General features: G+C 42.6%; 1 protein-coding gene across 3 annotated transcripts in view; it reads left to right on the plus strand.

The window, feature by feature from the left end:
• The window catches only part of TM2D1 (TM2 domain containing 1), a 247,610-nt gene that overhangs the window by 37,105 nt on the left and 183,292 nt on the right, over positions 1-27,213 (plus strand). The window contains exons 1-3 of one of the 3 annotated variants that reach the window (XM_085602452.1): positions 8,115-8,211; positions 23,189-23,403; positions 24,127-24,200. In XM_085602452.1, coding sequence (XP_085458578.1) covers positions 23,291-23,403; positions 24,127-24,200 — 187 coding nt within the window. In that variant the 5' untranslated portion in view covers positions 8,115-8,211; positions 23,189-23,290. Of the gene's footprint in view, positions 1-8,114; positions 8,212-23,188; positions 23,404-24,126; positions 24,201-27,213 lie in introns of those variants that run through there. The other 2 variants (XM_085602451.1, XM_085602453.1) reach the window with 2 other exon arrangements.

A 27,213-nucleotide genomic window follows, 5' to 3' on the forward strand; every position in this document is an offset into this window, starting at 1 on the left:
ACTCTTAATGTAGACCAACCATGGTATCTTCCCTGAACCTTGCAGACCCATAACATCAATCAGTTCGTCCCTATATGCAGCTAGTTCTGGGGTGCTCCAAAGACTGCGCCAGTAGAGAAGAGGTCTGAGAGCAACTTCATCCGCAATGGGTCTGACCCCAAGATCCAAGCGTAGCGATGTTAGGGGTGTACTAGTGGGAGGTCCATGAGGTGTCTGATAAATGAGTTCTCAGTGCAGACTAACGAGCCTGCTGCACAATGTCCCCATAGTTCTGCTCCATAAAGAGCAGCACTCCTAGCCTGGACTTTAGATTTCCACCACTGGCTGATCAATTTTTCAGTGCAGCTCCTATATAGTTTTAAAATACCCCCGTTGTTTGGGTTAATTTCAGCCCTGCTTTGCTAATTTGGGGGCCCCAATCCATTCTTTCTGTCAGCGTCATTCCCAAATTCTCAAAGATGGTTACCCTCTCCAGGGGTCAACCATCCAGACAAGGATTGGGGCGGGTGGAATTGCCTACGTTAAAGGCCATATACTTTGTTTTTTGGAGATTAATCTCCAGTCCCCGATGTTTGCAGAAGGTACTGAAGTTGTCGAAGGTCCTCTGGATTCCCATGTGGGATTTTGCAAGCAGGAGCGTATCCTCTGCAAACATCAGGGCTGGGATTTTGCGCTTCGCCAGCCGAGTCCTATTTGGGGTGAGTCCAGGCCTGGATGGAGGAATACAATATTCTTACCCCCCTACAAGCCGTGTTTAGAGCCAGAACAACAACAATTGATCAAATTCTTAGGCTACAGCTGATACATTGGAAATCTGTCTACATTGAGGGTGGCAGCCTCTATCTTATTTTTGTAGACCTAAAAATCTGCTTTCGACCTGGTACCAAGGGATAAACTGTGGGCAATTTTATCGGACATGGGAGTACCTGTGTCAGCAGCTAAAACGCCAACATGAGGGTAATTTTGCTCGAATCAGATACGTAAAAAACGGCGAACTCTCAGCCCCTAATAGACACATTGATTGTAGGGAAGAACATCAATACCCCTAGGCTGGCGAATTTTTTTTTTTTTTAAACGGGATGGGGGGGTAGTAAAAAAAATGCACTGATTAGTTTACACTGGTGATACACACCTGAAAGCAAGTGAGACCCCTGCCTCCGCTCAATATGTATATATTAATGGGCCGGCCCAGCAAGAGAAAGGGAGACATACCTCTGCCTGTTGATCAAAGGGAGGTAATGGACGCCCATCTACCTCCAGATAGGCCACTCAGGCACCCACTGGGACTCTGGCAGCACCTGAACAATGCAGTAAACTCCCAAATTGGCCCCCAGGCTGCTAAAAGAAAGCAGTCCAAGCTGGAATTCGGATACCGACCCCTCGGGCATTGCCCGAGTGCCCAAGTTACCAATCCGACCCTGCATCCGGTACGGAGCACCGGTACTTTATTTATTTTAAGAGGGAGAGTACCGGCACTTCTCAAGAGAAATGCTATACTTTTAATTGGAGAGTACCGGCACTTCTCAGAAACAAGCAGGTACTCTGTAAGAGTACCTGCACTTCTGTTTTTCCATATCGGGCACTGCGCCTAGCCTACATTTTATTCCCAATGCCTTTCCTATTCTTTGTCTCGCTGTTGTCTGTCTGCCTTTCTTTATTTTTCCTCACTTTCCATCACGTCTTTTATCCAAACATGAACAAGATATATATGTTTGTGGAGATAAGATTTTAGACATATCAGCTAAAGTTTACCAACGACCAATACAAGACGCATCAATTCTATGTCCGGACCGGAGGCTCCGATTATGCTTCTCATTTCTTTACTATAAGCTCACAGCAGCCAATGAAAAACACAATAGAAAACCATGTGATGAACCATAGAGTCCCAGGGTATATAAGGTCCCTGCATGAACATAGAATCCTCTTTCTTTGCTGCTCCGCAGCCAGTTAAGTGCCATTATTTTTTCTTGTACTTGAAGTGATTCGTTATTGTGACGAGTGAACTTAGTTTGTGAACGTTTGCATGCCGATTGCTGTGGATTCTTAGATGCCATATTGTTTTGGTCGATTATTTTGCCGGCGCACCGAGCGTTGAATTTGCCCTTTGCTTATAGCTTTGTTGGTCGCTTACATTGCTCGCCTCTCACCGTGCTTGTGTAGCGCGCTTGTGTCTCCGTTATCTCTCCAGCGCGGCGCGGGTGTCTTCCGGCGCCGGAGTTCGCGGCTTTGTTGTGGAGCGGGAGGTCCCTGGGAGCGAGGGCGCGTGTTTGAAGACGCGTGAACCTCTTTCTATTTTACTGAGCCTCGGCCAGCGCACATGCGCGGCGGCCATCTTTGCCCTGTATCGCATTCTCGGGCATTTAGTGAACGCAGAAGCAGCGTTTTGTGCTTCAGACCCGTCAATTATTGATTTTTCTGCACTTTGATGGCTCGTTTGGCTCCCCTGACGCCCTATAGGTTTGCACACACTGTGGGGCTGCACAATCAAGCATAGGCTTTGCCTAGAGTGGGCAGTCAGCAAGCTCTTCCTCCCTCCACGTCCTAAGTTAAGATTGATTATCACCTTTGGTGAATTAACTGGGCTTGCTTGGGGTTACCACTCCCCCTGACCTCTTCTGCATATCATTTATCAGCCTGGTTGACCGGGCTACGGGCCGCATTTCTCCAGGGTCAGTGACTCCACACTTGGTGTGCTAATATGGCTGAATATTACGAGGAGGACTATTACTACTATGAAGAGGACCCTTCGGGGCTTATAGAGCAAGACCTCGTAGAGGCATTAGACGCGGGTGTCCAACACCTTGTGAATTCCGCGCTGGTAAGGGCGATTGCACCCTTGAAACGTCACCTTTGCTCCAATGCCAAGCAACAAGGCTGGCTTCCCCCTTCGGGGTCTAGAGCTAGATCTGGGGGGCACGGTAGAGTGAACCCCGATACTGCAGATTTTGCTAGATTGGCTAAATCTCTGGCCGATCAAGAACGCTCTGCCTCTAGCACAGAAGCCACGATCACCGAAATACCTCAGGACGACGATGATCAGGATACCTCCTCAAACCCTTCCACTGATCAGGAGGAGGCTCCCCGCCCCTCCAAAAAGGCGCGGAAGGAGAAACATTTACACCCAACCCCATCTCCTAAAGTCCTCAATTTTGAACCTGCGGATATTATCCATCCTAACTCTACTGCTTGGCTCCCGCCTCAGGAGGTGGCAGATTATGTACAGTCCCATCTGCGCCATACATTTGATAAAGAAGTGCGGGCAAGACTTCGGTCTGAATGTCCTAGGCCTGATCTAGCAGATAAAGTGGCGGAAACGCCAGAGGTGGACCCCTCGATGCTAACATACCTAAAGAAATATTCTAAGAACCCCAAGAAGGGCCTTGACAGATCGTGGAGGTCCTGTCAGGACAAGCTGTTAGATATAGCGGGTCCCTTGAAAAAAATTCTTGAGCTTGGCTTTAGAGCCAAAGAGTCGTCCCTCGCAATTGATCCCGATGAGCTGATTGGCTGGGCCCAGAGGGCGGTGCGCCAACTTGGCGATGCCAACTGTGCACTTTCGACAGAGCGACGCCGTTTCATTCTCCAGAAATTAGATCCCAAATTGGCAGAGCTGTCCACATCGGAATCGGGACCTCTGGCGCAAGGTCTTTTGTTTGGGCAACCTTTCTTAAAGGAATTGACAAAATTTGTGGCCACCTTCAGCGGGCTAGATAAGGCCCAGGGCTCGCTCAAACGGGCGTTCCGCCCGTTTTTTGGCAGGGCGGGACGCTTTCGTGGGCGCTCGTTCGGCCGGGGGTACAGCCAAGGCGCCCAGCGTGTACAGCAAAGAGGAGGGTACCAAGACAATTCCAGTACTTCCTACTCCTTCTACCCTACTCGAAGATCCCGGAACAGGTTCCGCAAAGGTGGAAGATTTGGCGGCAACTCCAATAATCAGCAGGACGCCGGAAGCTCAGGTGAGCCTGATCCCTTGTTCCGAGGTGATATTGGGGGGCAGAGTAGGTTGTTTTCTCCACAACTGGCGCAAGATCTCTCAGGATGCTTGGGTGTTGGACACGGTTCAGGGATACAAGCTAGAACTGTACGATTCCCCATCACAGACAGTTCATCCTCTCCCCCTGTCTTTTTCCCAACAAGATCAGACCTTTATTTCAACAGAAATCGAGTCCCTACTACGGAAAGGCGCAATAGTGGTTTCCACTCTTCATCCCCATGGTTTTCTAAGCAATGTCTTCCTAGTAGAGAAGAAAGGGGGTGGGTCCAGACTGGTCTTAAATCTCAGAGATTTCAATTCATGGATTATTTACAGGCCCTTCAAGATGGAGGGTATCCATCTTTTACGCGACCTCCTCCAGTAAGGAGACTGGATGGTCCGGCTGGACCTGAAAGATGCGTATTTATCCATTCCCATCTTTCCCCCTCATCACCGGTTTCTTCAGTTCCTGTGGAAAGGTGTTTGTTACGAGTACAAAGTTCTCCCGTTCGGGCTGTCGTCAGCACCGTGGTGCTTCATGAAGCTTCTGCGACCAGTGGTAGAATCGCTCAGAGCCCGGGGAGTCCGTCTCATAATATACCTAGACGACATTATCATTTTAGCAGCACCCCCCCCAACTTGCTCAAATGCACCTCAATTGGGCTATCAGTCTGTTGCAAAAGTTGGGGTTCATTGTCAATCCTAACAAATCGGTGCTGTCCCCGACTCAATCGATAGAGTTTCTGGGTTTCCTCGTCTACTCTTTGTCTTGCCAGCTCCTGCTCCCGATGCCAAAGATCAGGGCCATCTAACGGGAGCTGAAGTCTATACTACACAAGCAGATGATAACCTTGAGTTCATTAGCCCGCATGGTGGGTTTATTGGCCTCGTCCATTCAGGTGATCTTCCCGGGTCCCCTTCACTACCGGGCTCTTCAACGGGTCAAGATCCGCCACCTCCAGAAAGGCCTCAGTTACTCAGAACAGATTCCTCTCTCAGAGGAGGCGAGGCTGGAGATGGTCTGGTGGTTAAACCACATGGAGGCCTGGAACGGCCGAGCATTATTCGGATCAGCCCCGGATGTGATAATCGAATCCGATGCCAGTCGGTGGGGTTGGGGAGCCCGCTGCGGCCACTTGTCCACGGGTGGTCGCCGGAGGAACTACAGTTACATATCAACTGACTGGAACAGTTAGCTGGTTCCTTTGCAATCCGATGTCTATCTCCCCAGAAGACCGATAGTTGTATCCTTCTTCGGATGGACAACATTTCAGCGGTTCGCTATGTCAACAAACTGCGTGGGACCAAGTCCCGGATGTTAGCGGAGATTGCCAAAGACTTTTGGCATTACTATCTCCCGAACAGGATCTCGGTGGTAGCGGAATACTTCCCGGGCTACAACAACAAGGTGGCAGATTGGCACTCCTGCCATCTGCAGGACTTCAGCGATTGGATGCTGTCTCCCCAGGTCTTTCGGAATCTGATCCATCTATGGGGTCCCTGTCAGATAGACTTGTTTGCATCCCGCCTCAACAGACAAGTTCCCCAATTTTTCAGTTGGAGGCCGGACCCAGAGGCTCTAGCATCGGATGCATTCCTGCAGGAATGGCCATCGTCCCTGTGTTATGCATTTCCCCCGTTTGTGATGATCCCCAGGGTTCTTGTGTGAGCCAGGGCTTATCAGGCGGAACTCATCTTAATCACTCGGTTATGGAGGGCGCAGGCATGGTTCCCAATACATTTGGAAATGTGTTGTGCGGTCCCAGTTCTTCTCCCCCGGATAGAGAACCTATTGCTGGACCCTCTTCAGAATCCTCAACCTTTGGTGAGGTCGGGCCAACTCCCCCTAGTGGCATGGCGGGTTTCAGGGACCGATGGAAAATCCCGGGCCTTTCACGCGAGGCTGACGGATTTATCAACGAGGCCTGGTCGGCCACTACCCATAAGAGATATGCTTCCTCTTGGAAGAGATGGTGTAATTGGTGCTCTCAACGGGACGTGGATCCCTCTACAGCACATGTCTTTTTAGTTGTCAATTTTCTGGCCTCTATTGCATCCTCAGGTTTGGCATACAGAACAGTCAACAACTTTCGGTCCGCCATATCGGCAGGTCATTCACCTTTAGATGGCAAACCCATAGGCGAACACCCATTAGTTTGCAAACTGCTTCGGGGAGTATGGAGGGGTAAACCTCCATGTCCTAAATATTCTCAGTTGTGGGATGTCTCCATTGTTCTTAAATTTCTGGAAGCCTGGCCTTCCAACAAGTACTTATCCCGTAAACAACTCTCTGCTAAATTAATGATGCTTCTATGTCTAGTCTCTTGCAAACGAGTATCTGACGTACGTGCATTGGACTTAGCGGGCGTAGGTTTTCCCCAGGAGTCACCTTTATTTTATCTAGGAGAACTAAGTGTAACGCTGCATCTGTCACCTACCCAGCTTTTCCAAATAATCCCAAACTGTGTGTGGTTCAGTACGTTAAGGATTACGAGGTGAGTACTGCAGAATTTCGTAATGACATGCAAGGTCAATTGTTGATTGCTCTGCAGAAACCCTTTCGCCCGGTGGCTCCGGATACCTTGTCTCTCTGGATGCGTTGGCTCATGGGCGAAGCAGGAATTGATACTTCTAAATTTGGGGCTCACTCAGCCCGTGGTGCGATGGCTTCCAAAGCATATTCCTCTTGTGTCAGCTTGTCAGAAATCATGAACGCAGCTGATTGGTCTACTGAGCATACCTTTAAGGCATTTTATTACAAACCCATTGTGGATGTAGCTTCTGTTGTGGTGGCTAAGCTTTGAACAAGCATAATCGGAGCCTCCGGTCCTGACATAGAATTAAAAATTTGCGAACATTCGTGACAAGAATTTTCAATTCTATTAAGGACAACGCAGGCGAGGATTATCCCACCCAGAGGACATTATGTATTGTATCACATTATCTGCTTGATTATGCTAATTTATTGCTTAAGTTTGATATGTTTTTTTTCCCACCCTTTTTTCTTGTACTGATTCCGTGCTGTTGACTTTCCAAGTGGTTTGGAATGGCTTTTACGGGTGCTCTTCTTTTATTTCAGGTGCCGATAACAAATAAAGCTTAAATACAGTTCAGCCGTGGACAGCTGGTATGTAGTTCCTTGTTCGTTACAAGAGGGAGTTATAAGGGCCGAGATCCAGTTCAAGCTTCCAACCCTGCTGCGCCTTCAGTTCTTGGTCGAAGAAGTCCTAGTCTGCCGGTGTCCCTTCAGGAGCAGGTCGTGAATGGACTTAACTGTTCTGTTTTTCCAAAGAAAGAGGACTCTGTTCATGCAGGGACCTTATATACCCTGGGACTCTATGGGATGGTTTTCTATTGTGTTTTTCATTGGCTGCTGTGAGCTTATAGTAAAGAAATGAGAAGCATAATAATCGCCTCCGTTGTCCTTAATAGAATTGAAAATTCTTGTCACGAATGTTCGCAAATTTTTAATCCACCTCCAAGTAAAATCTGTCGAACAACATTGGGAAAACAGAAGACTTCTGAACATACCAGGAACAAGTTTACCCTTCACAGTCAGTTACCCAATAACACGCAGTCTGTTAGTAGCTCAGCTGATCACTTCGATATGCAACAACTAGCGAGTGGTGACTTTTGTGTAAGTATTATATGTGGTGATCTACCTTTTGCCTGTGCTAATATATGAAAATTAAAACATTTCGAAAATCAAAATAAACCACCCGCATTAAAGCACAAGCTATAGGGGGTACCAATCGTGGCCCTTTATCCACAATCTCGCAAAACAGCCGATACGAAGCCCAGTTTTGTATAAAAGAAACGAAGTAAAGAGTACTGTACCTCACGACATAGCTGACTAGTGTCCCTGATCCACGCGTGACTATTAGATGTGCCATCCCTGTTTTTTCTTAGAATTCTATGACTTACAGTCCTGGTTGTATTCTGGGTTAACTAAAGACTACAAATCACAGAATTACCAGAAAATGGACTGGCCGAACTTGTCGCGCACGGACCTATACAGCACGTCAGCCACTGTCATGGCAGCGCACACAAGCGACAATAGGCGGTGTTACAATGGTGTCAGAGTAACGTTGAAAAGGAAGAAAGGACTGTGTGATGCCATACGTTCTTAACGTAGTGTACAGGCCGAGTGGCTCGACGCACTGCAGAATGCGCAGTTAGGGATTGCGGGATGTGAGACGCTTTTGATAGCGGGTGCAGGGCAAGTGGTTGTCACAAACGTAAGTTTACTCGGCGGGCTTCAGTAGCACTCGCAGCAGTACGGGCACGGTGACTCATCGGCGGACGTCTTCTCTCCATTCCCAGTCCCCTTTGTAAAAATGTCAAGGGTGTCAAACTACCTCCGGTGCTGATGCTGTTCATTCACCATGCCTGCGAGACCGACAAAACTTACCCAGTGTTGGAGTAGGGTGCCACGCAGTCGGCGGACGTAGGGTGGATGCGCAGCATAAACTGTCATAAGTTCATATGTCTTTCAAGAAGGAGAGAAGCAACGAACTCGGCGGTACATTTTAGTCTGTGTCAGACCGACACTGCGAGATTAGCCTGTTTTGACATTTTATCCCACAGCATGTTGTATTGTGGGACATGAAGTGTTGCTGTTAACGTAGTTGGTTTCGGATTCTGGAAATGTGAATTGCTCTTGGCTACGCCGCCATGGCTGGTTGACGAGGCCACATATAAATCATCCACTTTCCAGCTATGTATGGGATGGTTGTTAAAAAAACAATACATAATCTGAGGTGTCCAGTGTTCCTTTTCCAGACCGCTGTACGTAGATGTTTTTGTTACTTCGTACTTCGTACTTCTTAATTGTTTTAATCTGTATGGACCTTTTGTAACATGAATGGTATTTACCATTCGTGTTTTTTGTAACATACAGAAATCTATTAGTGGGAATGTGTTGTTTAAAATGACCATAGTTAAGTTAAAATGTGGGCATTATTAATTCCTGCTGAACCTTTTGGAGATATAGCAATAAGAGATTAAAGCATGATATAAGTGGAAGGTATAGGTGTTATGCCGCTTGGAAGGGACCTGCATAATTGCGTAGGCGCAGCATCAGAGAGCAGAATGGCATGCACATATTGCAGTTTGTGGCAGGACAGAGAAGCAAGCTGTCTTATATTTGGCTTGCGGATCTATGCATGGTTGAAGTAACGGCAAATAATGAAAGTATAGGCAAATTAAGTAGTTAATTCAAGTATTTATTTAATATAAAAGGCCCACAAGCAGCCAGCAGAAATCGTGGCTGTCAGGAGAGCAGCTGTTGTAGGAATGTGAAGCATTCCATGACGTCAGTTAAATACCATGGTAACGTTCCATGGGACTAGCAAGTATGCGGGGAGAGGGTGCACAGAAATTATGCAAATGCAATAACTTTATACATACTTATGGGGAACAACATCTCCCTTACCTACACAGCAAAAACATGTACATTGCGCAGCTCAAAACATAACGTATTCCCTGTACATGCTAGGAATGCGTGACAATCTTCCAGAGCTGGTACGTGTACCCTCCTATACATTCCGATTAGAAGTGAAAATATCTTTTGGAACAACAGCCTCTTGAATTGGTACGTCAGATGAACACAAATTCTCTGTGATTAAGTCACTTTCATATACTTGATCCCTCACTTACAGACACATTACTAGATGAGATATTAGGATCAGTTGCGACAACAGGTGATTCTCTGTGTTAGTACTCGAGTGACTCAGGAGAAAACAACAAATAATCTTCATCAGAAGAATGCATGTTCTTCATTGAATCACAAAGGAGTTCTCTTTGCCCTGGTTTAAGTTTGACAACATCACTCTTGTTTCTCCAACCTAGCTTGTCCAACAGAACAGAACTATGAGTAACTTCAGTGACTTGTGACGGTTCTGTAAATTTAGACTCTCCTTTTTGCACCTTGTATGTTTTTTTTACTAAGACCCAATCACCTTTTGAAAAAGCCTTGCTTATAGCTCTGTGAATCTTGTCGTGGTACATTTTTGACTTGAGCTGTTGTTCTTGAATTCTTTCCTTAACATTTAATTGACTGTCATTTATCTCGACTACACCAGATTGACTTTTTTCACTACCTTTAAACTTGGGTGTTAGCATGGTTTTACCTTTTCTGCCTCATCAGAAAAAAGTGTGCATGTCCAGTTACACTATTAGTAGTGTTATTGTAAGAGTTAACTTTCTCCGGTATAAATTCTTTAACTGGGAATCCAGAAGCAATGGCAAGTTGTACTCCTTCTTTGAAAACTCTGTTTACCCTTTCAACTTGTCCATTAGATTTTGGGGAATAGAACGGTGTTTTCTCCTGTTCAATACCATGACGCTTCAAAAATGATACCATCTTTTCTGAGGTAAGTTGTTTGCCATTATCAGATACGAAAGTACAGGGTAGTCCTTCTACATTTTTCAAGAAAAGTCATTACTGTATTGGTATCTATAGCTGCTACAAACTCTACATAAATCCAGTTGCTGTAGTAGTCACGTATTGCAATTAAGAATTTACTGGCACTTTCTAAAATGTTAAAAGGTCCAGCAAAATCAATAGCAATTTTGTTCCACGACATGTTAGGAATATAAATAATTTGAATTTCATTTAATATTGGTTTCCAGTGTTTATCTGATTTGAGGCAGACAACACAACTTTCTACATATAAATTTATCTCAGCATCCATTGCTGACCACAAATAATACATTTAAAGCATTTTTTAATGAGAGTAGAACCAGGACGGCTTCTATGTGCTATATCAATTAAACGTTTTCTCAACTTTGAAGGCAGAATCAGAAGATCACCACGTAATAGAAAATTATTTACAATGCTTAGTTCACTAGCAACTTGGAAAAAAGTTTTTAGATCAGTAGTTAAATTCCTCACTGGTGGCCAGCTACCTGTAATATATTCCTTAATTTTATTGAAGGTAGGATCCTTACTACACAGGTCTAGCCAGTCAGACTCACTGCATGTCTGTTCTGTGTTTATGTCAATATCAACTGAAGCTACAACATATTCAGTATCTTCTTCAACTTGTGGCTCAGGAGATTTCAAGGGTAACCTAGATAGGCAGTCTGCATGAATATTATCCTTGCCAGCAATGTGTTTAATAGTAACATTTTATTCCTGTAGCCTTTCTATCAACCTAACTAACCTAGCAGAGGTCTTACCATTAGCTCTACCACAACCGCCCATCATATAAGTTAGAGCTTTGTGGTCAGTTACTAACTCAAAATGCTTACCCCACAGATACATTTTCAGCTTTTCTACAGCCCAAACACAAGCCAGTGTTTCTCTTTCTATGGTACTGTAGTGACACTTAGAATCGTGCAAGCGCCTGGAAATGAAAGCAACAGTATGGACAGCCCCTTTAATTTTTTGAGTAAAGATGGCTCCGATACCCACAGAACTGGCATCAACCGTCACAATATTTGTTCCTTCTGCATCCTAAGGATGCAAGGTGGGAGCATTAACAATAGAATGTTTTACCTCAGAGACTGATGAATCCTGTTCAATAGACCACACACATTTCTCTCCTTTACGCAACAATTGCTGTAAAGGTTCTACCTTATCAGCATAGCTTTCAATAAACCACGAGTAATATTCGCTGAGACCCAAGAAGGATCTCAAGGAATCTTAATCCTCAGGTCTAGGTGCATCTGCAATGGCTTTGACTAGATCAAGTTTTGGCCTGATGCCATCACCACTTAGAAAATGGCCAAGGTAGTCTATTTCTTGTTGAAGAAATTTACATTTGCTTTTAGCCACAGTCATACCTCTTTCATTGAGTTTGTGTAAAACAGAATCAAGAATTTCGTTGTTTTCTTCTACTGTGGATGAGTGTATAAAAATATCATCTTGAAACTTTTCGACTCCTTTAACTCCTTTAAGAATATTTTCCATTAACTTTTGGAAAACGCTTGCTGATGATGCTAAACCAAAAGGGAGTCTAATAAATCTAAAAGCCTCTAAAGGTGTTATAAATGTGGTATAGTCCTTAGAGTCATCAGCAAGTTTGACCTGGTGATAGGCCGACTTGAGGTCAATCAACGAAAAATATCTGGAACCAGAGGTGGCTGCCAAGATCTCCTGAATTTTTGGCAAGGGATGGCAGTCAACCAGTATATTTTTGTTTAAGGACCTCAAGTCGGCACACAAACGGAGTATCCATTCTTTTTCTTAATAACTACAATTGCGGATATCCATTCAGAAGAGTCAGTTGGCTCAATAACTTCTTTTTCAATCAACTTATCTAGTAACTTTTGTAAATCCTGTTTTATAGACAAGGGAACTGCCCTTACCTTATGTTTAATGGGTATCGCATTCTTTTTAAGTTTGATTGAATGTTCAAAACCTCTAACACATCCAATGCGATCCTCAAAGAGTGAATCGTACTTGCACAAAACGGCATCTAAACTATTGTGAGATGAAGAAGGAGAACAAGAAGACTGGACAGAAGCAGCAATAATATCACTAAGAATAATCGGATCATCAGCATCTGGTTTTAGAATAATGCCTAAACATGCCAAATCTTTCCAACCAACGATGTTTCTGCCACGTTCAGCCACATATATCTTGGTCATTGACCTGCCTTTAATATCCAAGAAATCCTGAAAATACCCCTTCATATTAATGTCAAAATCTCCAAAGGCTTTAGGATTGATGTCTGACGCCAATAACCCAACATGTGAACAGTTGTCTTCATATTTCTTGTTGGAACAATAGTAATGGGAGACCCAGAATCCTCCATTATGTTAAGTTCAACTTTGCCAATATGTGCCACTCCAAGTGGTCCTTTTATGTTACTACTCTTCTCTTTAACGGCCAATACAATGTTTGAACACATTCCCTCATCAAACTCATCAACATTGCTCACTTTTACTTTCTGAAAATGAGCTGGTTTGAAAGTTTTACATACTCCTGCAAAGTGCCCTGTTTTATAACATTTTGTACATTTCTTACCGAGTGCAGGTCATCCGGGAAAATCTGCTTTATGAAATTTTGAGCCGCATCTGAAACAAATTAAAGTTTTAGAATCTACAAAAGTACTAGGTTTGTTCCTAAACTCATTTTTAACTACACTTTTCCTTTTGTCCTGTAGAGAAAAAACATTTGTTTTAGGGTTTCTATCGGCTGAAAGCTCTTTTGAACTTTCTAATGAACGTTCAATCCCTTTAGCAATGTCTATGACTTCCTGCAGTGTCGGATTCTTGCACGCTAACAGTCTCTCCTGTATCTTCTTATGGCAATGAAATACAAACTGATCTCAAATGTATATATCAGTAATCTCATTAAAATCACATTTTGTTGCTAAAACTCTCAGGCCGGCAATATATTCCTCGACAGTCTCACTCTCTAACTGCTTATGCCTAGCAAAATGGTGTCTTCCAATCATTATATTGGGTTCCTCACCAAATTGTTTTTCTAAACGTTTAATGGCCTCTTGATATTCATCTAATGGTATAAACTGGCCAGGCGGAACCTCATTTTCAGGCAAACTATCAAATATCTCTTGACCAGCCACACCAAGTAAACCGAACATAACCGCTTTTTTCCTTACAGGGTCATATTTATGTTCATCAATGGCCACAAGGTAGTTTTCAAATGCCGTAGCCAGTTTTTCCACCTCATTGTTGGTTTGCCAGGTTCAGCTAAAAATACAGTTGGTGCACTTATATTTGAATTTTTTGACGTGGTGTCTACAGGACAGTAGTCTTTTTCAATTTTAACTGTAAAATCTATTTTTGAAAATAAAGAGTTTTTTTAAAGTACTCTTGTACACCTTTTCCAGAATCAAAACGAGCAGTGTGTAGCTCCATGTATATGTCAGGCAAATCTCCAATGGACTTGCATAGGATTTGCCTGACCTCAAGATGGAGTCTCTCACATTGAGTCACGTTGCTTGCTAAGCGTCAATAGACTTAGAAGACGAAGACGTCACAGAGTCAGTTGCAACTGACACTCGAAGCCGCCGTAACGGTATTCTCAACTGTCAACCTCCAACTGTCAACAGACTGTAACGGTGAGCTACAAGACAAAAATTGAACGCGGAATGCATCCAATAATTAGAATGTGAACGAAAAACAGCACAATTACGAAGACATAGTAACTTGCCTCGGTAAATCTTTCAGCAATCAGGAAATCCTTGAAGACAACATCCTTTATGGGCTGCTATGGGCCTAAATAAAATTCTGATTTTTGCCTGGAATCCTCGTCGCCAATTGAAGTAACGGCAAAGAATGAAAGTACTGGCAAATTAAGTAGTTAATTTAAGTATTTATTTAACCCCTTCAGTGCCACGCCCTTCCCCCTCCTGTGCCGGGCGTTGCATTAGTGGGTGGGGTTCATGACGAGATAGTCTCGTAATGGGCACAGCGTGACCGTGCTCCATGACGAGACTATCTCGTCATGGGCACAGAAGAGGCTAATATAAAAGGCCCACAAGCAGCCACAGAAATCGTGGCTGTCAGGAGAGCAGCTGTTGTAGGAATGTGAAGCATTCCATGACCTCAGTTAAATACCATGCTAACGTTCCATGTTACATCACAATGGGACTAGCAAGTATGCGGGGAGAGGGTGCACAGAAACTATGCAAATGCAATAACTTTATAAATACTTATGGGGTACAACAATGGTATTGCACATCTTTGAGTTATTTGACTCCAGAAGCTCTGCAACACTTATTAAAGGGGTCATGGTGCCCAAATATATGTAATAGTATGGAGGCTTCATGCATCAGAAATGGTGTTCGGTGTTTAAGCAAAAGAGACATTAACAAATTTCATAGGTGGTGCAGGTTAAATAATTGGGCACCGACCGTGTAATGTAACATTTATATAGCGCTTAGTACCCCAATGTGGGGAGCTGAAGCACTTGTCTGCATGGGGCGCACGCTTAACCATGTAGGGTGTGTGGTTAGAAGTGTGTTGTCTTTTGTGTTCCTATATGGGAAGTGTTTTCATGACGTGCATGATGACCACCAAGGTGGGGTTATTGTTTTATAGGATGCAGTGCTTAGCAGTGTGATAAGTGAAGCAATGTGAGAGAAAGGTACGCAGTTTATTGTTTTCAGTAAGCTGGCAGCTTTAAGCAGCTCTTTTTATGGCAGCTCTTATGATCATAGTACACTTAGCAGTTTACGTCCCTGGGTTGTGCATTCTTGGATATTTTTTTTAAAGTTTGGTGTTTTGAGCAGGCATAGGTTGGAGGGAGCAACAGCACAGAGATCTGCTGGGATAGCTTTTGTTAATATCATCCCAAATCTGATTGCCATTGTGAGGTGCCAAAAAGTGGTTGTAGTATGTAGCTTATTGCGACCTGCAGTAGTGGACTAAATGAAAGTCCTCCATTGGCCAACGGTGTGTGGCAGATATCTTCTGTTATTCCATGCCTGTTCAGTTGGTGATGAGTGGTTTAATGCTGTAGGTGCAGCATCAGCGAGCAGAAAGGCAGGCGCAAAAAGTGCTTGTCCTCTGCACATCTGTGATTTATTTTGCTTATCTGTCCAGCTGCCTGATCTTGAACTTTCGGGGGCGCACACGCACTGTATTGTAATGCTATTAAAATGTCTTCGATAACTAGATAATTTATGGTGTTTTTCTCTGGCAGCAGCACAGACGGTAGGAGGTCCGTCATTAACCTATGTAGATTTGTAGGTCTGACTTAACAGTGCAGCTGTCGCCTGGCTTTTTAACCTACACCAATCTTATTCTAAAGTTCTTTACTTTCACACAAATACATATACATTCCATCTACTTGTAATGCTTCACATGGCCTTACAACCTTTCATTAAAGCCAGAGCTAGTGACATTGCCAATGCCTGTTTGAGATTACTTGCAATCGGAGGATACAAAACAATGCAAGGAAACCACATTATTTGCATGTGAGACAGTGCTATATTAGGTTCTGTGTTTTGCACGTGGTGGTGCAGTTGATTGGTGTATATTTAGTGTTGTGGTGAGGAGTCACTTTGTATTATTTTGACATTACTATGAAGTTGCCAAAGTCACTGTACGCTTCTGGTTACTTTAGTGGGAGACTTCTGATACATCTTTCTGTGGTGCATCAGCAAGCAAAGATTTATTTTCTAACCATACTCTTATAATAATTTCACCCACAGCACTCGCATGAAGTGCTCTGTTTTAAGGAGAATTTATACATACTGACATGAAATGCTATCTGGAAAACAAACTGAATGGAAACTAGTGAAAGTGAACCTAGAATGTTTTTATATAGACCAAGATGGAAACATTTCCTGCACCGCGTCCTTACAAAAAATGAACGATGTATGCGACTTATTCATCACTTTAGAAAATATAGCTACTGTATTATATTCACATAGTAACCTATGTAAATGATGCTGCCAAATTGTAAATTGTATAAAATCAATGCCTATATTCGGCTTTAGATCAGAATGTTGAATACCATTGGTTGGCTTTGTCACTCTTATTTGCTTGCTTCTTATTCAGTGACTTTCATTTCTCTTGTGTTTGTTTCTCTCTTTGTGAGTTTGTGGGTCCCGTGCTCTCCATGCCACTGGAATCAAGCTATCCTGGCTGAAGAGGGGTGAAACCCCGAAACCGGTCCTAGGATGCTTGTTCCCAGTCCAGGGAGGACCTGGCTTGGCAGTTCGGGCTGGACTGTACCCATGAGGCACAGGGTCAAGACTGATTTGCATATGGCTGGGTTCAAACAGGAAATGGCATGGTGAGCAAAAAAACGATGGATTTAGGTCCAGATCTCTGTACTGGGGTGAATGTATGACAGTGTTCTGCATTCTGTCCATCAACTGTTGTTTTTGCATGTTTCTCTCTTGGAGCATAGCTTTTCCATAATATTGGTTTGATTGACTTGGATACTTTTGCTGTTTTGCATTGAGGGAACTACTTTTTTGTCTTTTGCTTTTAGCATTCCAAGAAGAGCATCTTTTCTCTTGGTCTCCCTTGTGTGATATTACCTCCCTCAAACCACTCCCCTTTGCTCCCTTCCTTTCACCTAACTCTTCCACTGCTTGCCCACCCCCCCAGACTGTCTTTTCTTAAATTTATTTTTTATCAGCCTGACCTCACCCTCGGGTTTCTCCTTGGGGCGACTGCCACTGGGTATGTATGGGTAAAAAAGGCTGCATGCAAAGGGGTTGCCCTTGCCATGCACTGCTAATTACCCCACATACTACATCACTCATGACATCTTCTATGACATTGATAATATCACTGCAACATTTGAAATCACATTTATGAGAGGACTGCATGGTGGGGGCGTGAGCTATAGTTACCTTGGGGCACGAGATAGAGTTACCACAGATAACTATAACCGGTGAGTTTCAGTGTTTCTTTTAGTTTAAAACGTTACATTACCACTGAATTCTTCACCTTACTATAATGCCACTTTAACACGTGTGTGTGTGTGTGTGTACACAAAAAAGAAGCGGAGAACTCTGGGTTATACCCAAGAGGTTTAGCTTTGTCCAGACATTAGGGAGCACCCAGTATAAGTCAAAAGAATACCCTTTCAGGCATATGTCTGGACAAAGCTAAACCTATCTGAATAGCTATAATGATGGCAAAACACATTTTAGGGGTTGCTTTCAATCATTCCAGGTTGGCGTGGATGATATTTTGCCAATCCAATGCTGTAATACTGTGCCTCGAGTGGTAAAAGGCTTTTGTCATTTTACAGCTCAGATTGGATGACACTGTGCTAATCCTTTGCTTAAATACTTTGCTGTAGAAATGGCAAAAGATTTTTCCGTTTTGATCTCGGCATGGATGGTACTGCGCTAATCCTATACTTGAAAATGATAGAAAAATAGACATTTGAGGTGAGCAAATTCAGACTGTCGCTGGTGTTGTAGGGTGCTCTATACAGGAGCTGCTCTATCTTAAGTACACTTCACACATACTTTAGTTTAAAGATGTTTATTGACTCAAACCTGGAAGCTCCAAGGACACGGAGCTTTAACATGAACATACCACCAACCACCTTCACGTCCGTCTCTCTTGTCCGTCCTCTGGCATTCCAGGGAACTCTGGCACCCAGAGATTCCAGAAACGCCAGACGCGAGCATGAGACAACTACTTCCCCTTCTTTACAAAATTTAAACAGCTAAAATAAGTTCAAGAGAAGGAACAGGGTTGAAATACACCCTGAAAACTGCAAACGGAAGCGTCATAATAAACAGAATAATATTACAGAAGTTGTCACATTTACATAAGTTGCACCAAAAGTAGTGTATACATACCAACGTGTAGCCTAGTAACAAAGACTAAAATATATATAAAAAACAAAATACATAATTTTGTACTCAAATGAAACTAAGGCTTGTCATCAAATTATCTACATAGTTATTATATAATCCTCTAAATGTTTTGGCTTGACACTCACCCTTCCGGACCTCGTAGCTTTCTGGGTAACCTCCACCTCCTCAGTTTCCCTTAACAGGTTACCTTCCTCTCAAAATTCACTCACACCCATAGGACTTTGCGTATCAGGAGTAGGTGGGACACACCTTTCAAACCCGACTCCTCCAAACACAACAACCCAATCATACTTGCTTTTAGCAGTAGGTGACCCCCCTTGGAGACAAATCACTAGACCCCTTGAACAAAGCGAGTCTCTTTGCATATCTTATCTTACCGCCACTTAGTAAAGCAGCATTGCAAAAATCTTCACTTCTAGAGGCGTTGAGTATGTGCTTTTACCTTTACAGACCAACCATAACTATGTCTTCAACTCTTAAGTTAGTTTTCTTAGTACCATGTAAATGATCATACCTGAGCTTACACCCTAACTGTTTAGATTCTATGTGCTCCTTCACTTTACAAGATGACCACTTGACAATGGTGGTGTTTTCTAACCACCCCATGTTGTTCTTATTACAAGCTGACCTACCTCTCATCAACTCAAACGGGCTATGTCCTGTAGTGTTGCACATGGTGACCCTATACGCACACACCATTTTCTTGAGTTCTACCTCCCAGTCAATCCATTACTGTTAGATAGCTCAATAATCCCTTTTATGACCCTATTGAATCGTTCTAGGTTTCCATTTCCCTGGGGGTGATATAGGGATGTAGTTGTGTGATTTACTCCAGCACACTCCATAAAAGCTTTAAATCTGTCTGACGTGAATTGCCCATCATTATCCAAGACCAACACCTTGGGTTAACCTTCTCTGGAAAATAATTCTTCAAAAAATCTGACAACAGACTCCAAATATGCTCTCTGTACCACAGTGAATTCTGGCCATTTAGAGAAATGGTCTACCACTACCAAAACACCATTAGTGTCCAGCACAGGACCCAAAATATCGATGCCCACTCCTTCCCATGGCATATTGGGGTACTTTAATGGGATGTAGAGGTGGTTTAAATGTGACCAAAGTCTTATCTGAATTGCATCATTCTACACACTCTCTTACAACTTTCTCAATTTCCCTGTCAACACCTGGCCACCAGTACTATTGTTTCACTGTGCTCTTGGTTTTTACCATTACCAGGTGGCATAACTCCACCACCTTGCCTCTCAATTCCTTAGGGGGAATACGTTTGCCCCCTCTCAACAATAACTGGTCTTCAACTGACAACTCATTCTTCACTTCCCAAAATGGGACAAGATCCCCTTTAAGATGAAGTTTCTCTGGCCAACCTTCCCTCGCGTGTTATATCACCAGGCATACATTTTCAACGTGAACTATGGCTGCCACCCACTCATCTTGACTAACACACTGTAGCTCTGCACTAAAAATTACTGCGACTAAACAATCGTCTCAGTCACTTTTAACATCCTCGGAAACAGGCAGAGGCGACCCACTTAAATAATCTGCAATTTAATTGCGCACTCCTGGCACATACTGCACGTTATAAATGTAATCCAGCAATTGCATAGACCATCTCGACATTCTAGGGGGAACATTACTCAAACCCTGTGACATGAGTATCTTAGTAAGAGGTTTGTGGTCTGTTCTCAAAGCGACCTTGGTGCCCCACACAAAAATATTTCAATCCCCACACACACCCCATGTCTCTCTTGTAATGATGGAGTACTTCTCCTCCGTCGGGGTAAGTGCACGTGATGCAAAAGCAATAACACTCTCTGTGCCTGTCACCTATACCTGCAAAAGCACCGCACCCAAACCCTTCCCACTTGCTTCTGTGGTAATGATGCTCTTAAGTTTAGGATCAAATCCTAAAAGGGCTGGGGCAGTACAAATGTCATTCTTAACAGTTTCTAGACTGCATTGGCACTCCCTTGACCAGACAAACGTGCACCTTTTCTTCAACAGCTGACAAATGGGATACATTTTCTCTGAAAAATTACGCACGAATTTTGAGTAGAACTCAGCTAATCCTAAAAACGATCTAACCTCGTACTTGTTTTGTGGTTCTGGGGCATTTCTTATAGCATCAATTAACTCAATTTTCAGGCTGATACCTTTAGAGCTGATCTCATTCCCAAATATGTAACAGTGTTCGTACTAAATTTACATTTGGACTCCTCTGCCGTAAGACCGTAATGTTCCAATGTTTCCAAAACTTCCGCTAATACCCTGTTATGCTTTTCTATATTCCTTCCCATGACTAAAATGTCATCTTGGAAGAAGTGATATTTTCTTTATCTTTAAAAAGTTGGAACATCAAACGTTGGAACATAGCAGCAGCCAAGGCCAAACCGAAGGGAACACGCTTAAATTGGAAAATCCCGATCGGTGTGATAAACGCGGTAAGGTGTTTACCACTGCTATGTAAAGGAACTTGATGGTACGCTTTCAAAAAGTATAACTGTCACCAAGAAACTTTAAATTATATTAGTAATTAAAGCCTGTAGTGGGTCGCAAACCGCCTTTAGATTTGCTAATTAACCAGTTGCACATTCTGACATTTCTTTCATGTAGAAGGGCACCATGAAGAGAAAGCTTGTTGGCTCTCGGCTACACAGCGCATGCACTGTCACCCAGTCATTTTGTTTACAGTTAGTGTGCTTCAGCCCGTCCACAGGCTTACCGTTTGTTAGCTGCAACGCCACTCTCATACCCTTTGTTGCGGTGTGCCATGACATGCATATGTCTTTTCTCTTCTTGTGTTTGGCCTTCCCCTGGAGCATGCATCAAGTCCTTGTCTATCCACAGCTCACTTTTTTTGGAGCTACTTTATTATTTGTGTATAAGCAGTCCATATGAGTGGTCGTGCTTTCATTCGCTCCTTTCTCCTCTACCACTCATCCCCTGCCTGTTTCTTCTTTAACAACCCCTCCTTTCCACAACCACTCGCTTGTGTTCGATTTGTAAATTTTTATTTACTTCTTATTGACCCTACTCCCCTGCATTTCGCATCCGCTAGCAAATCATGGCCTTCTCAGTCGGAGTCCTACTTTTAGATGCTTTAAACGGCGAGTAGTACTTTGCAAGTCTTTGCGTGGGCTGTGCTGAGCCTAAAGCAGCCTTGTCTTTTGGACTTCATTAGAGCGATGACGTCATGCTGCAGTCAGCAGCCTCCTCCAGCTAGCTACCGAGAATTGAAGGGGAAGTTGCTTCCGACACTTGGTTCCAGCGACCCCTCCACTTCTGCCTTTCATGGAAGGCCCGAAACACAAAAGTTCAATGTGTGAATACAGGAGCCACCGAGTATGGGTACAACAAGGGTAAACCGATACATCTCTGGAAAGATTCTTTGATTTATTGTGATGCCCCCTTTCCAGTTCATTGCCTTTTTCTTTCCGACTCATGTTCCTTCTTCTCTCCGACTCATGTTCCTTCTTCTCTTACTTTGTTTCCCCCTGGCTTGATTTATTTCCTTGAACACCTGGTTCAGGTTCACCATTACGGATCATGCTCACTGTCCACACAGAGTATTTAACTTTCTCAGATCCATGTGTAAGTATTTAAGAGGCCAGCTTTTATTTTATTTTCAGTCCTATTCTTGTAGTCCTCATTTTATAACTGAATAAAGAAAGAAAATCAAGTCCCAGAATGCAAAGTTATAAAAGAAAAAAACTTGGACTGGATGAACTACTGTAAAGCGATTTGTGCCCCACAGCTTCCTGTATTAATTTGAACTACCAGTTCCAGAAGCACAGGGGCATCAAATGAGGCCAATAAGTCATGAAATTAGCAAGAAACCAAGGTACATGAACTGCCAGGGGGGGGTCATACTTGTGTGCTTTAAAGATTGAGTGCTTTGCACTTTAAACGTCATTGTGCACTGTTAATGTGAGTGCTTTTTTCTTGGGCTATACCCCCCACCCTCCTGTTGTATATGTTGCTCCTTCCCTCACATCCCTTACCCACTTGTGTGTTGCCCCTGCCCCTCTACCTGCCATAAGAACAACCTTTGGCAAAGCCAATGGGTCTCGCCAATGCAAGAGCTATTGGCTTTATCAATATCTTTTAGCCATGTTGTATAGTAGCATGGCTGCTATTCAACATGACTGAGAGTCAGGGTAAAAAGCACTGTGACACTGCTTAATAACATTGCTAAAAGACATTGCCATTGACAAAGTCAACAGCCCTGTTAGCTTTGCCAATGCTTGTTATCTTTATGTGGTGGAGTGTTATTTTTAAAGGATATTTTTATTGCTCTTATCTGTCTTGTAAAGCTTTATGCTGATGACAATAAAGAACTCTCAAACCTGCAAAAAAAAAAAAAAAAGTAAGCATTCTTATTTTAAATGTAGCCCTGTTTCCTTTCAACAAAACAGCGGCATTGGGGTTGCGGGAGGTTTATTAAAAGCCGATCACAAATATGGTGGTCTGCTGGCAATAGCCGGCCACCATCCCCATGATGACCCCCGGTTGGAGTGGGACGCAATTTGCGACCTATCTCCTTATTATTAATGAGGTATGTTGAATTACTGCACTGTCCAAATCGGTATTTTACGAAATGAGTACATAGTTTAGTTTGTAAAATTCTCTACTGATCACAAACATACTAGTCACAAATTGTGACCACTTTCTTTTGCAACCTTAGCTCAAATATCTGGTTTATAACATCCTAATTTCATCCGGATTTTCATAGCTTGATAATATCGCCATCTCTCAAAGTTAAAGTTCAGGTGATATGTGTTTTAATAAAGAAATAATGTGGCTCTCTCAGTTGATCTTAAAGTCAACCGTTTTAGTGGCAGTCCTGCACAGACACACAAAGTAAAAACTGTTTATTGACAGCCCATTTTGTTTCTTTTTTTTTTTCTGTTTTTTTTTTTTTTAGTAGTCTTTACGTCGGAAGGTGTCTTTGGGATGGCACATTGTGGCTGACCCACCAGAAGCTGAATGGAGATTGGTGCTGCCTGCATACCTTTCACAGTGCATCATGGCGATCGCCTGGCGGTGGCCAGTGAGAAAACTCTTGTGCTTTTTCAGTTTCATTTTAGCACCCGTTGCAGCCACAGAGTCATTTAAGTGCGAGGAGCTCAGGCTTGGACAATATCCTTCTCGGAGTTTGAGTTCTTGTTCCTCTACTTTAGTTAATTTTGTTGTAGTGTTTGCTGGCAGCTGATTAATGCTTAATGATCGATGCTTAATGATCAGTGCTTAGTTTAAAAAGAAAAAACAAAGAAAACAAAGCAACGTTTTTCTTGAGAGCCTTCTTCAAAGTGCCTGGCTTGCCGAATATCAAGGTGGTGCTAGTCTTGATTCCACTTCATACCTTTCTTCCACCACTCTAAAAAAATCCTGCCTGTCTCACTTTTGCAGGTTAAAATTCATCCCTGCTTTTTTCCCTTCGCTGCAGTTACTACATCTTTCCCTTCTTCTTCCTCTTTTTTGCTTTTCACTTTGTTGCTATGGGTTGAAGTCTTGGTATCCAAAAATGAGTGCTGGTGCCTACCACTAATCAAGTACTTGTTCAGATTTTTCACATTGAGACAATTACAAAATGTTCTCTACTGAAGTTCCCCTCAACCTTCTTTGGTAAATTATTGTACCTCTTTTTTCTCCCCCTTTCCTGATTAGTAAAATGTGTATACTGATATATATTTTCCTTTGTGCTTGTTCCTATTTCTATGATTGCATAATTCTGCTAGGGCAGGGCTCCAGACTCTACTTAAGATTGCTGTATATGTAATCATATAACAAAACAAAGGATTGATGATATTGTATAGATACCAAAAAATCAAAGTTGTAATTTGTTTCCTTAATTCTTCTAACATATATTTGCAAAGACCCGGAAATAAGTTACACAACACAAGAACCAGTTAAATGCACAAATTATACAGCATATGGTAAGCTTTCTAATTTATTTTGGGCCTAAAATTCCAATTGTACTAAACAGTTAATGTAACTGGGTGTTGTATTGTCTTTTTTGCATGCTGGAAATTCGTAATTTTGTGTTAGTGATTTACCATTGATATCATTAAAAGAAAATTTAAAGGAAATGCTCACATTATTTGTAAAAATAAGTTGGTTACAACTGAGCACATCAAAAGTATTTACTGTATTCTAGAAATGTGATAATGTTACCTTTTACGTTTTTGCAAATGTATGTGTAATAAATATTTTACATATTTTAAATATATCAAAAACAAAGAATAATAAAACTCTACATAATGAAACCCCCAGTTACTATTCATATTCAGGTCCAACAAACCATATTGGTAGCAATTCTGCTGGAAAATATATTATGAGTATCCAGCTGAAAAGGAAAATGAGAGCTGGTGGATTAATGCCCAATCACTCTCTGGAGCTTGTAATCCAAGGCTAGGAAAGAGATTGGGTAGAAACAGAGTTCATGTGGAGGTATTAATGGAGAATGTAGTGCAAATGTATCCATCTGCAAATGGTGGTTTGATTGTAGGGAGGTGCGGGACTTGTTGAATATCATGGTTCCAGGTAAGTAGCAGGAACAACAAATGAATTACAACAAAGGGCTGTAGTTAGGCAACATTGGGATGATAAGTAATGACTAAATAATGAATAAAAACTAAACATGAAAGAGTTCACAACGACTAGTGGAGTGAAACAGAATAGGAAGTTACTCTTTATAGATATGGGAAACATTCTCAGTCAGGAACATTTGATAATTTCAAATATTTAGTGGTTTGGCAACAACATTCAGCAATAACTTTTGTCCCTACCAGTTTCCCTTTTTTTTCAAAACTGCCTCCACATAGCCACGGAAAGCTGCATTCTATCCCATACACTATAAAGTGCATTTTTATATGACACATTTGTATGCATTCTTTATGTGTTGGAACAATGTAGGATCTCCAGAATGTTTTAAATTATTGTGTACCTTGTGCAAAATGAAACATTATTTTGCATTTCATTAGTAATAATTGCAGCATTTTACTTTGTGCCACCCACATGTTTAAATCTAAAAATGCAACAAATGGTTGCTGATTAATTTAAAGTAATTGGTAATTTCTAGTTTAGATGTAAGCCCATTTTTAAACGCGTCTCTAGAGTTTCAATATTAAACGTTCCCAGATGTTGTTCTGTTAAATAATAGAAAAGACCATTGCAGGATGCAGTATAAGTATGGATGGAGAGCTATTTATCCCAGATGTGGTAGATATCAGATTGGCTGTAGAATTAAAAACAGCTGTGCAATGGAAGACAGATCATAGTGATCAGTTATGGATACGGATGAGAAAAGAAGCCAACAAGATACACTTCGAGAAGTGGTTTGTTTAAGAACAGGAAATGGCTGTAATATTTCACCCTTTCACCTGACCAGGGTCCAATACAGAACAAGGGAAAGTTTAGTTCAAGATCCTATTTTTACTATCCCATGCCTCACACAGATATTTGTGAGAAACTCTTTCCAGTTTAAAGTGTGTAGGGTTCAGAAGCTGAAGGTCGCTATGTCGGGAATAATATGATAAAAACAAGAGAGGAAAGCTGATGCAAGGGATTTGTAAGATATTTTTAAAATCTAAAAAGGATAGATCTCTATTCACCAAGTGCTGGCACAGTTAGCTACCACTAAACTACCACCCTCTGAGAGATAATGGCTCGTCAACAAGTGAAAATACACAGTTTAATCTCCATTATGTTTTAACTGTTGAACTTTAAAACCGGAAACACCTGTTGGGAAAAATTCACACATAAGTCAAAGGGGTAAACTTTTGAGGGAGGGAAATTATTCAAGAATGACTTAAAAGACATCTACTTTAAGAATGGAAAATGATCATGTTGCATACCAACAATATAAAACATTGTAGAGTATTATTTGCATGGTATCTTTCACCATGTTGGATGGCGTTGTACCCTTTGTGGAATGGCTTTGAGGGAGAGCGCATTTAACACTTGTCTTCCCTGGATCCTTCGGGTTGTAGCTAGTAGGCACTAGTTATCCACTGCACAGAAATCCCTCTGTAACTACAGATTGCTCTAAAGTATTAGCATCCCATCCTTTTTAGGTCTCGGCTAGCGAAGGCTGCGCTTGCGCAGTCTCGCTCGCGAGATATAATGACTTGGAGAAGAGGGGCTTGAACCCGCCCCTCTTCTCTCCTCTTCTCCATTGGCTGGCCTCTTGAATGCGGGCCAGCCATTGGAGAAGAGGTTTGTCACTCCGAAAAGGCCCCGTCCTTTTCGGATTCGGGGGCGTGTTTTTCGTTGCTTTTCGATGGGCGTGTTTAAACGCCCCCGAATCCGAAAATGCCGCTGCCTTTCTCCGAGGCATTTCTGCTTTCACCTCGGAAAAAGGCAGTGGTGTGCTTGTTCTTTGTGGATACAAGGGTGACTCTCCGGTTCCACAAGTCGAAATGGAGAGGCAGGGCAAACGCATTATTCATTGTGAATAAATAAACTAATCCGCTGTGCCATTAAGACTGTTAGCATCCGAGACTAATTCACGCAAACACCGTACAGCGAACAGTTTACCTACGATTGCCATTTTGTGCCTCCGCGTCATTACCATGAAGAATGTGTTTGCTGCACATCGCGAGCCTCATGGTAAGCGTCATCTGCTGGGTCATGTTAATAAAAAATGAAAGTGAAACTCATTTCGGCCGCGAACATAAAAGCTGTCTGAGTGTGTATAAAAAGTATGGGCCTTTCATCCTTCATACAGTGGACACGGGGTCGGCGATGTGGTTGAAAATGCATGTTAAGTCAGGACGGAGGCTTCGGATTATTGCTTCTCTTTCTTTGACTTGATTAAACTCTTTTACTTAATTAAACACAGCAGCCAATCAACATAAACAGAAAACGTAACTACATTTCCCATGAGTTTTCGTGACCCTCGTATTACTCCACCAATCGTGATCCATCTGACCATGTAAGACATCATGT

The sequence above is a fragment of the Triturus cristatus genome, chromosome 4_2, assembly GCF_964204655.1.
Source record: "Triturus cristatus chromosome 4_2, aTriCri1.1, whole genome shotgun sequence".
NCBI lineage: Eukaryota > Metazoa > Chordata > Amphibia > Caudata > Salamandridae > Triturus > Triturus cristatus.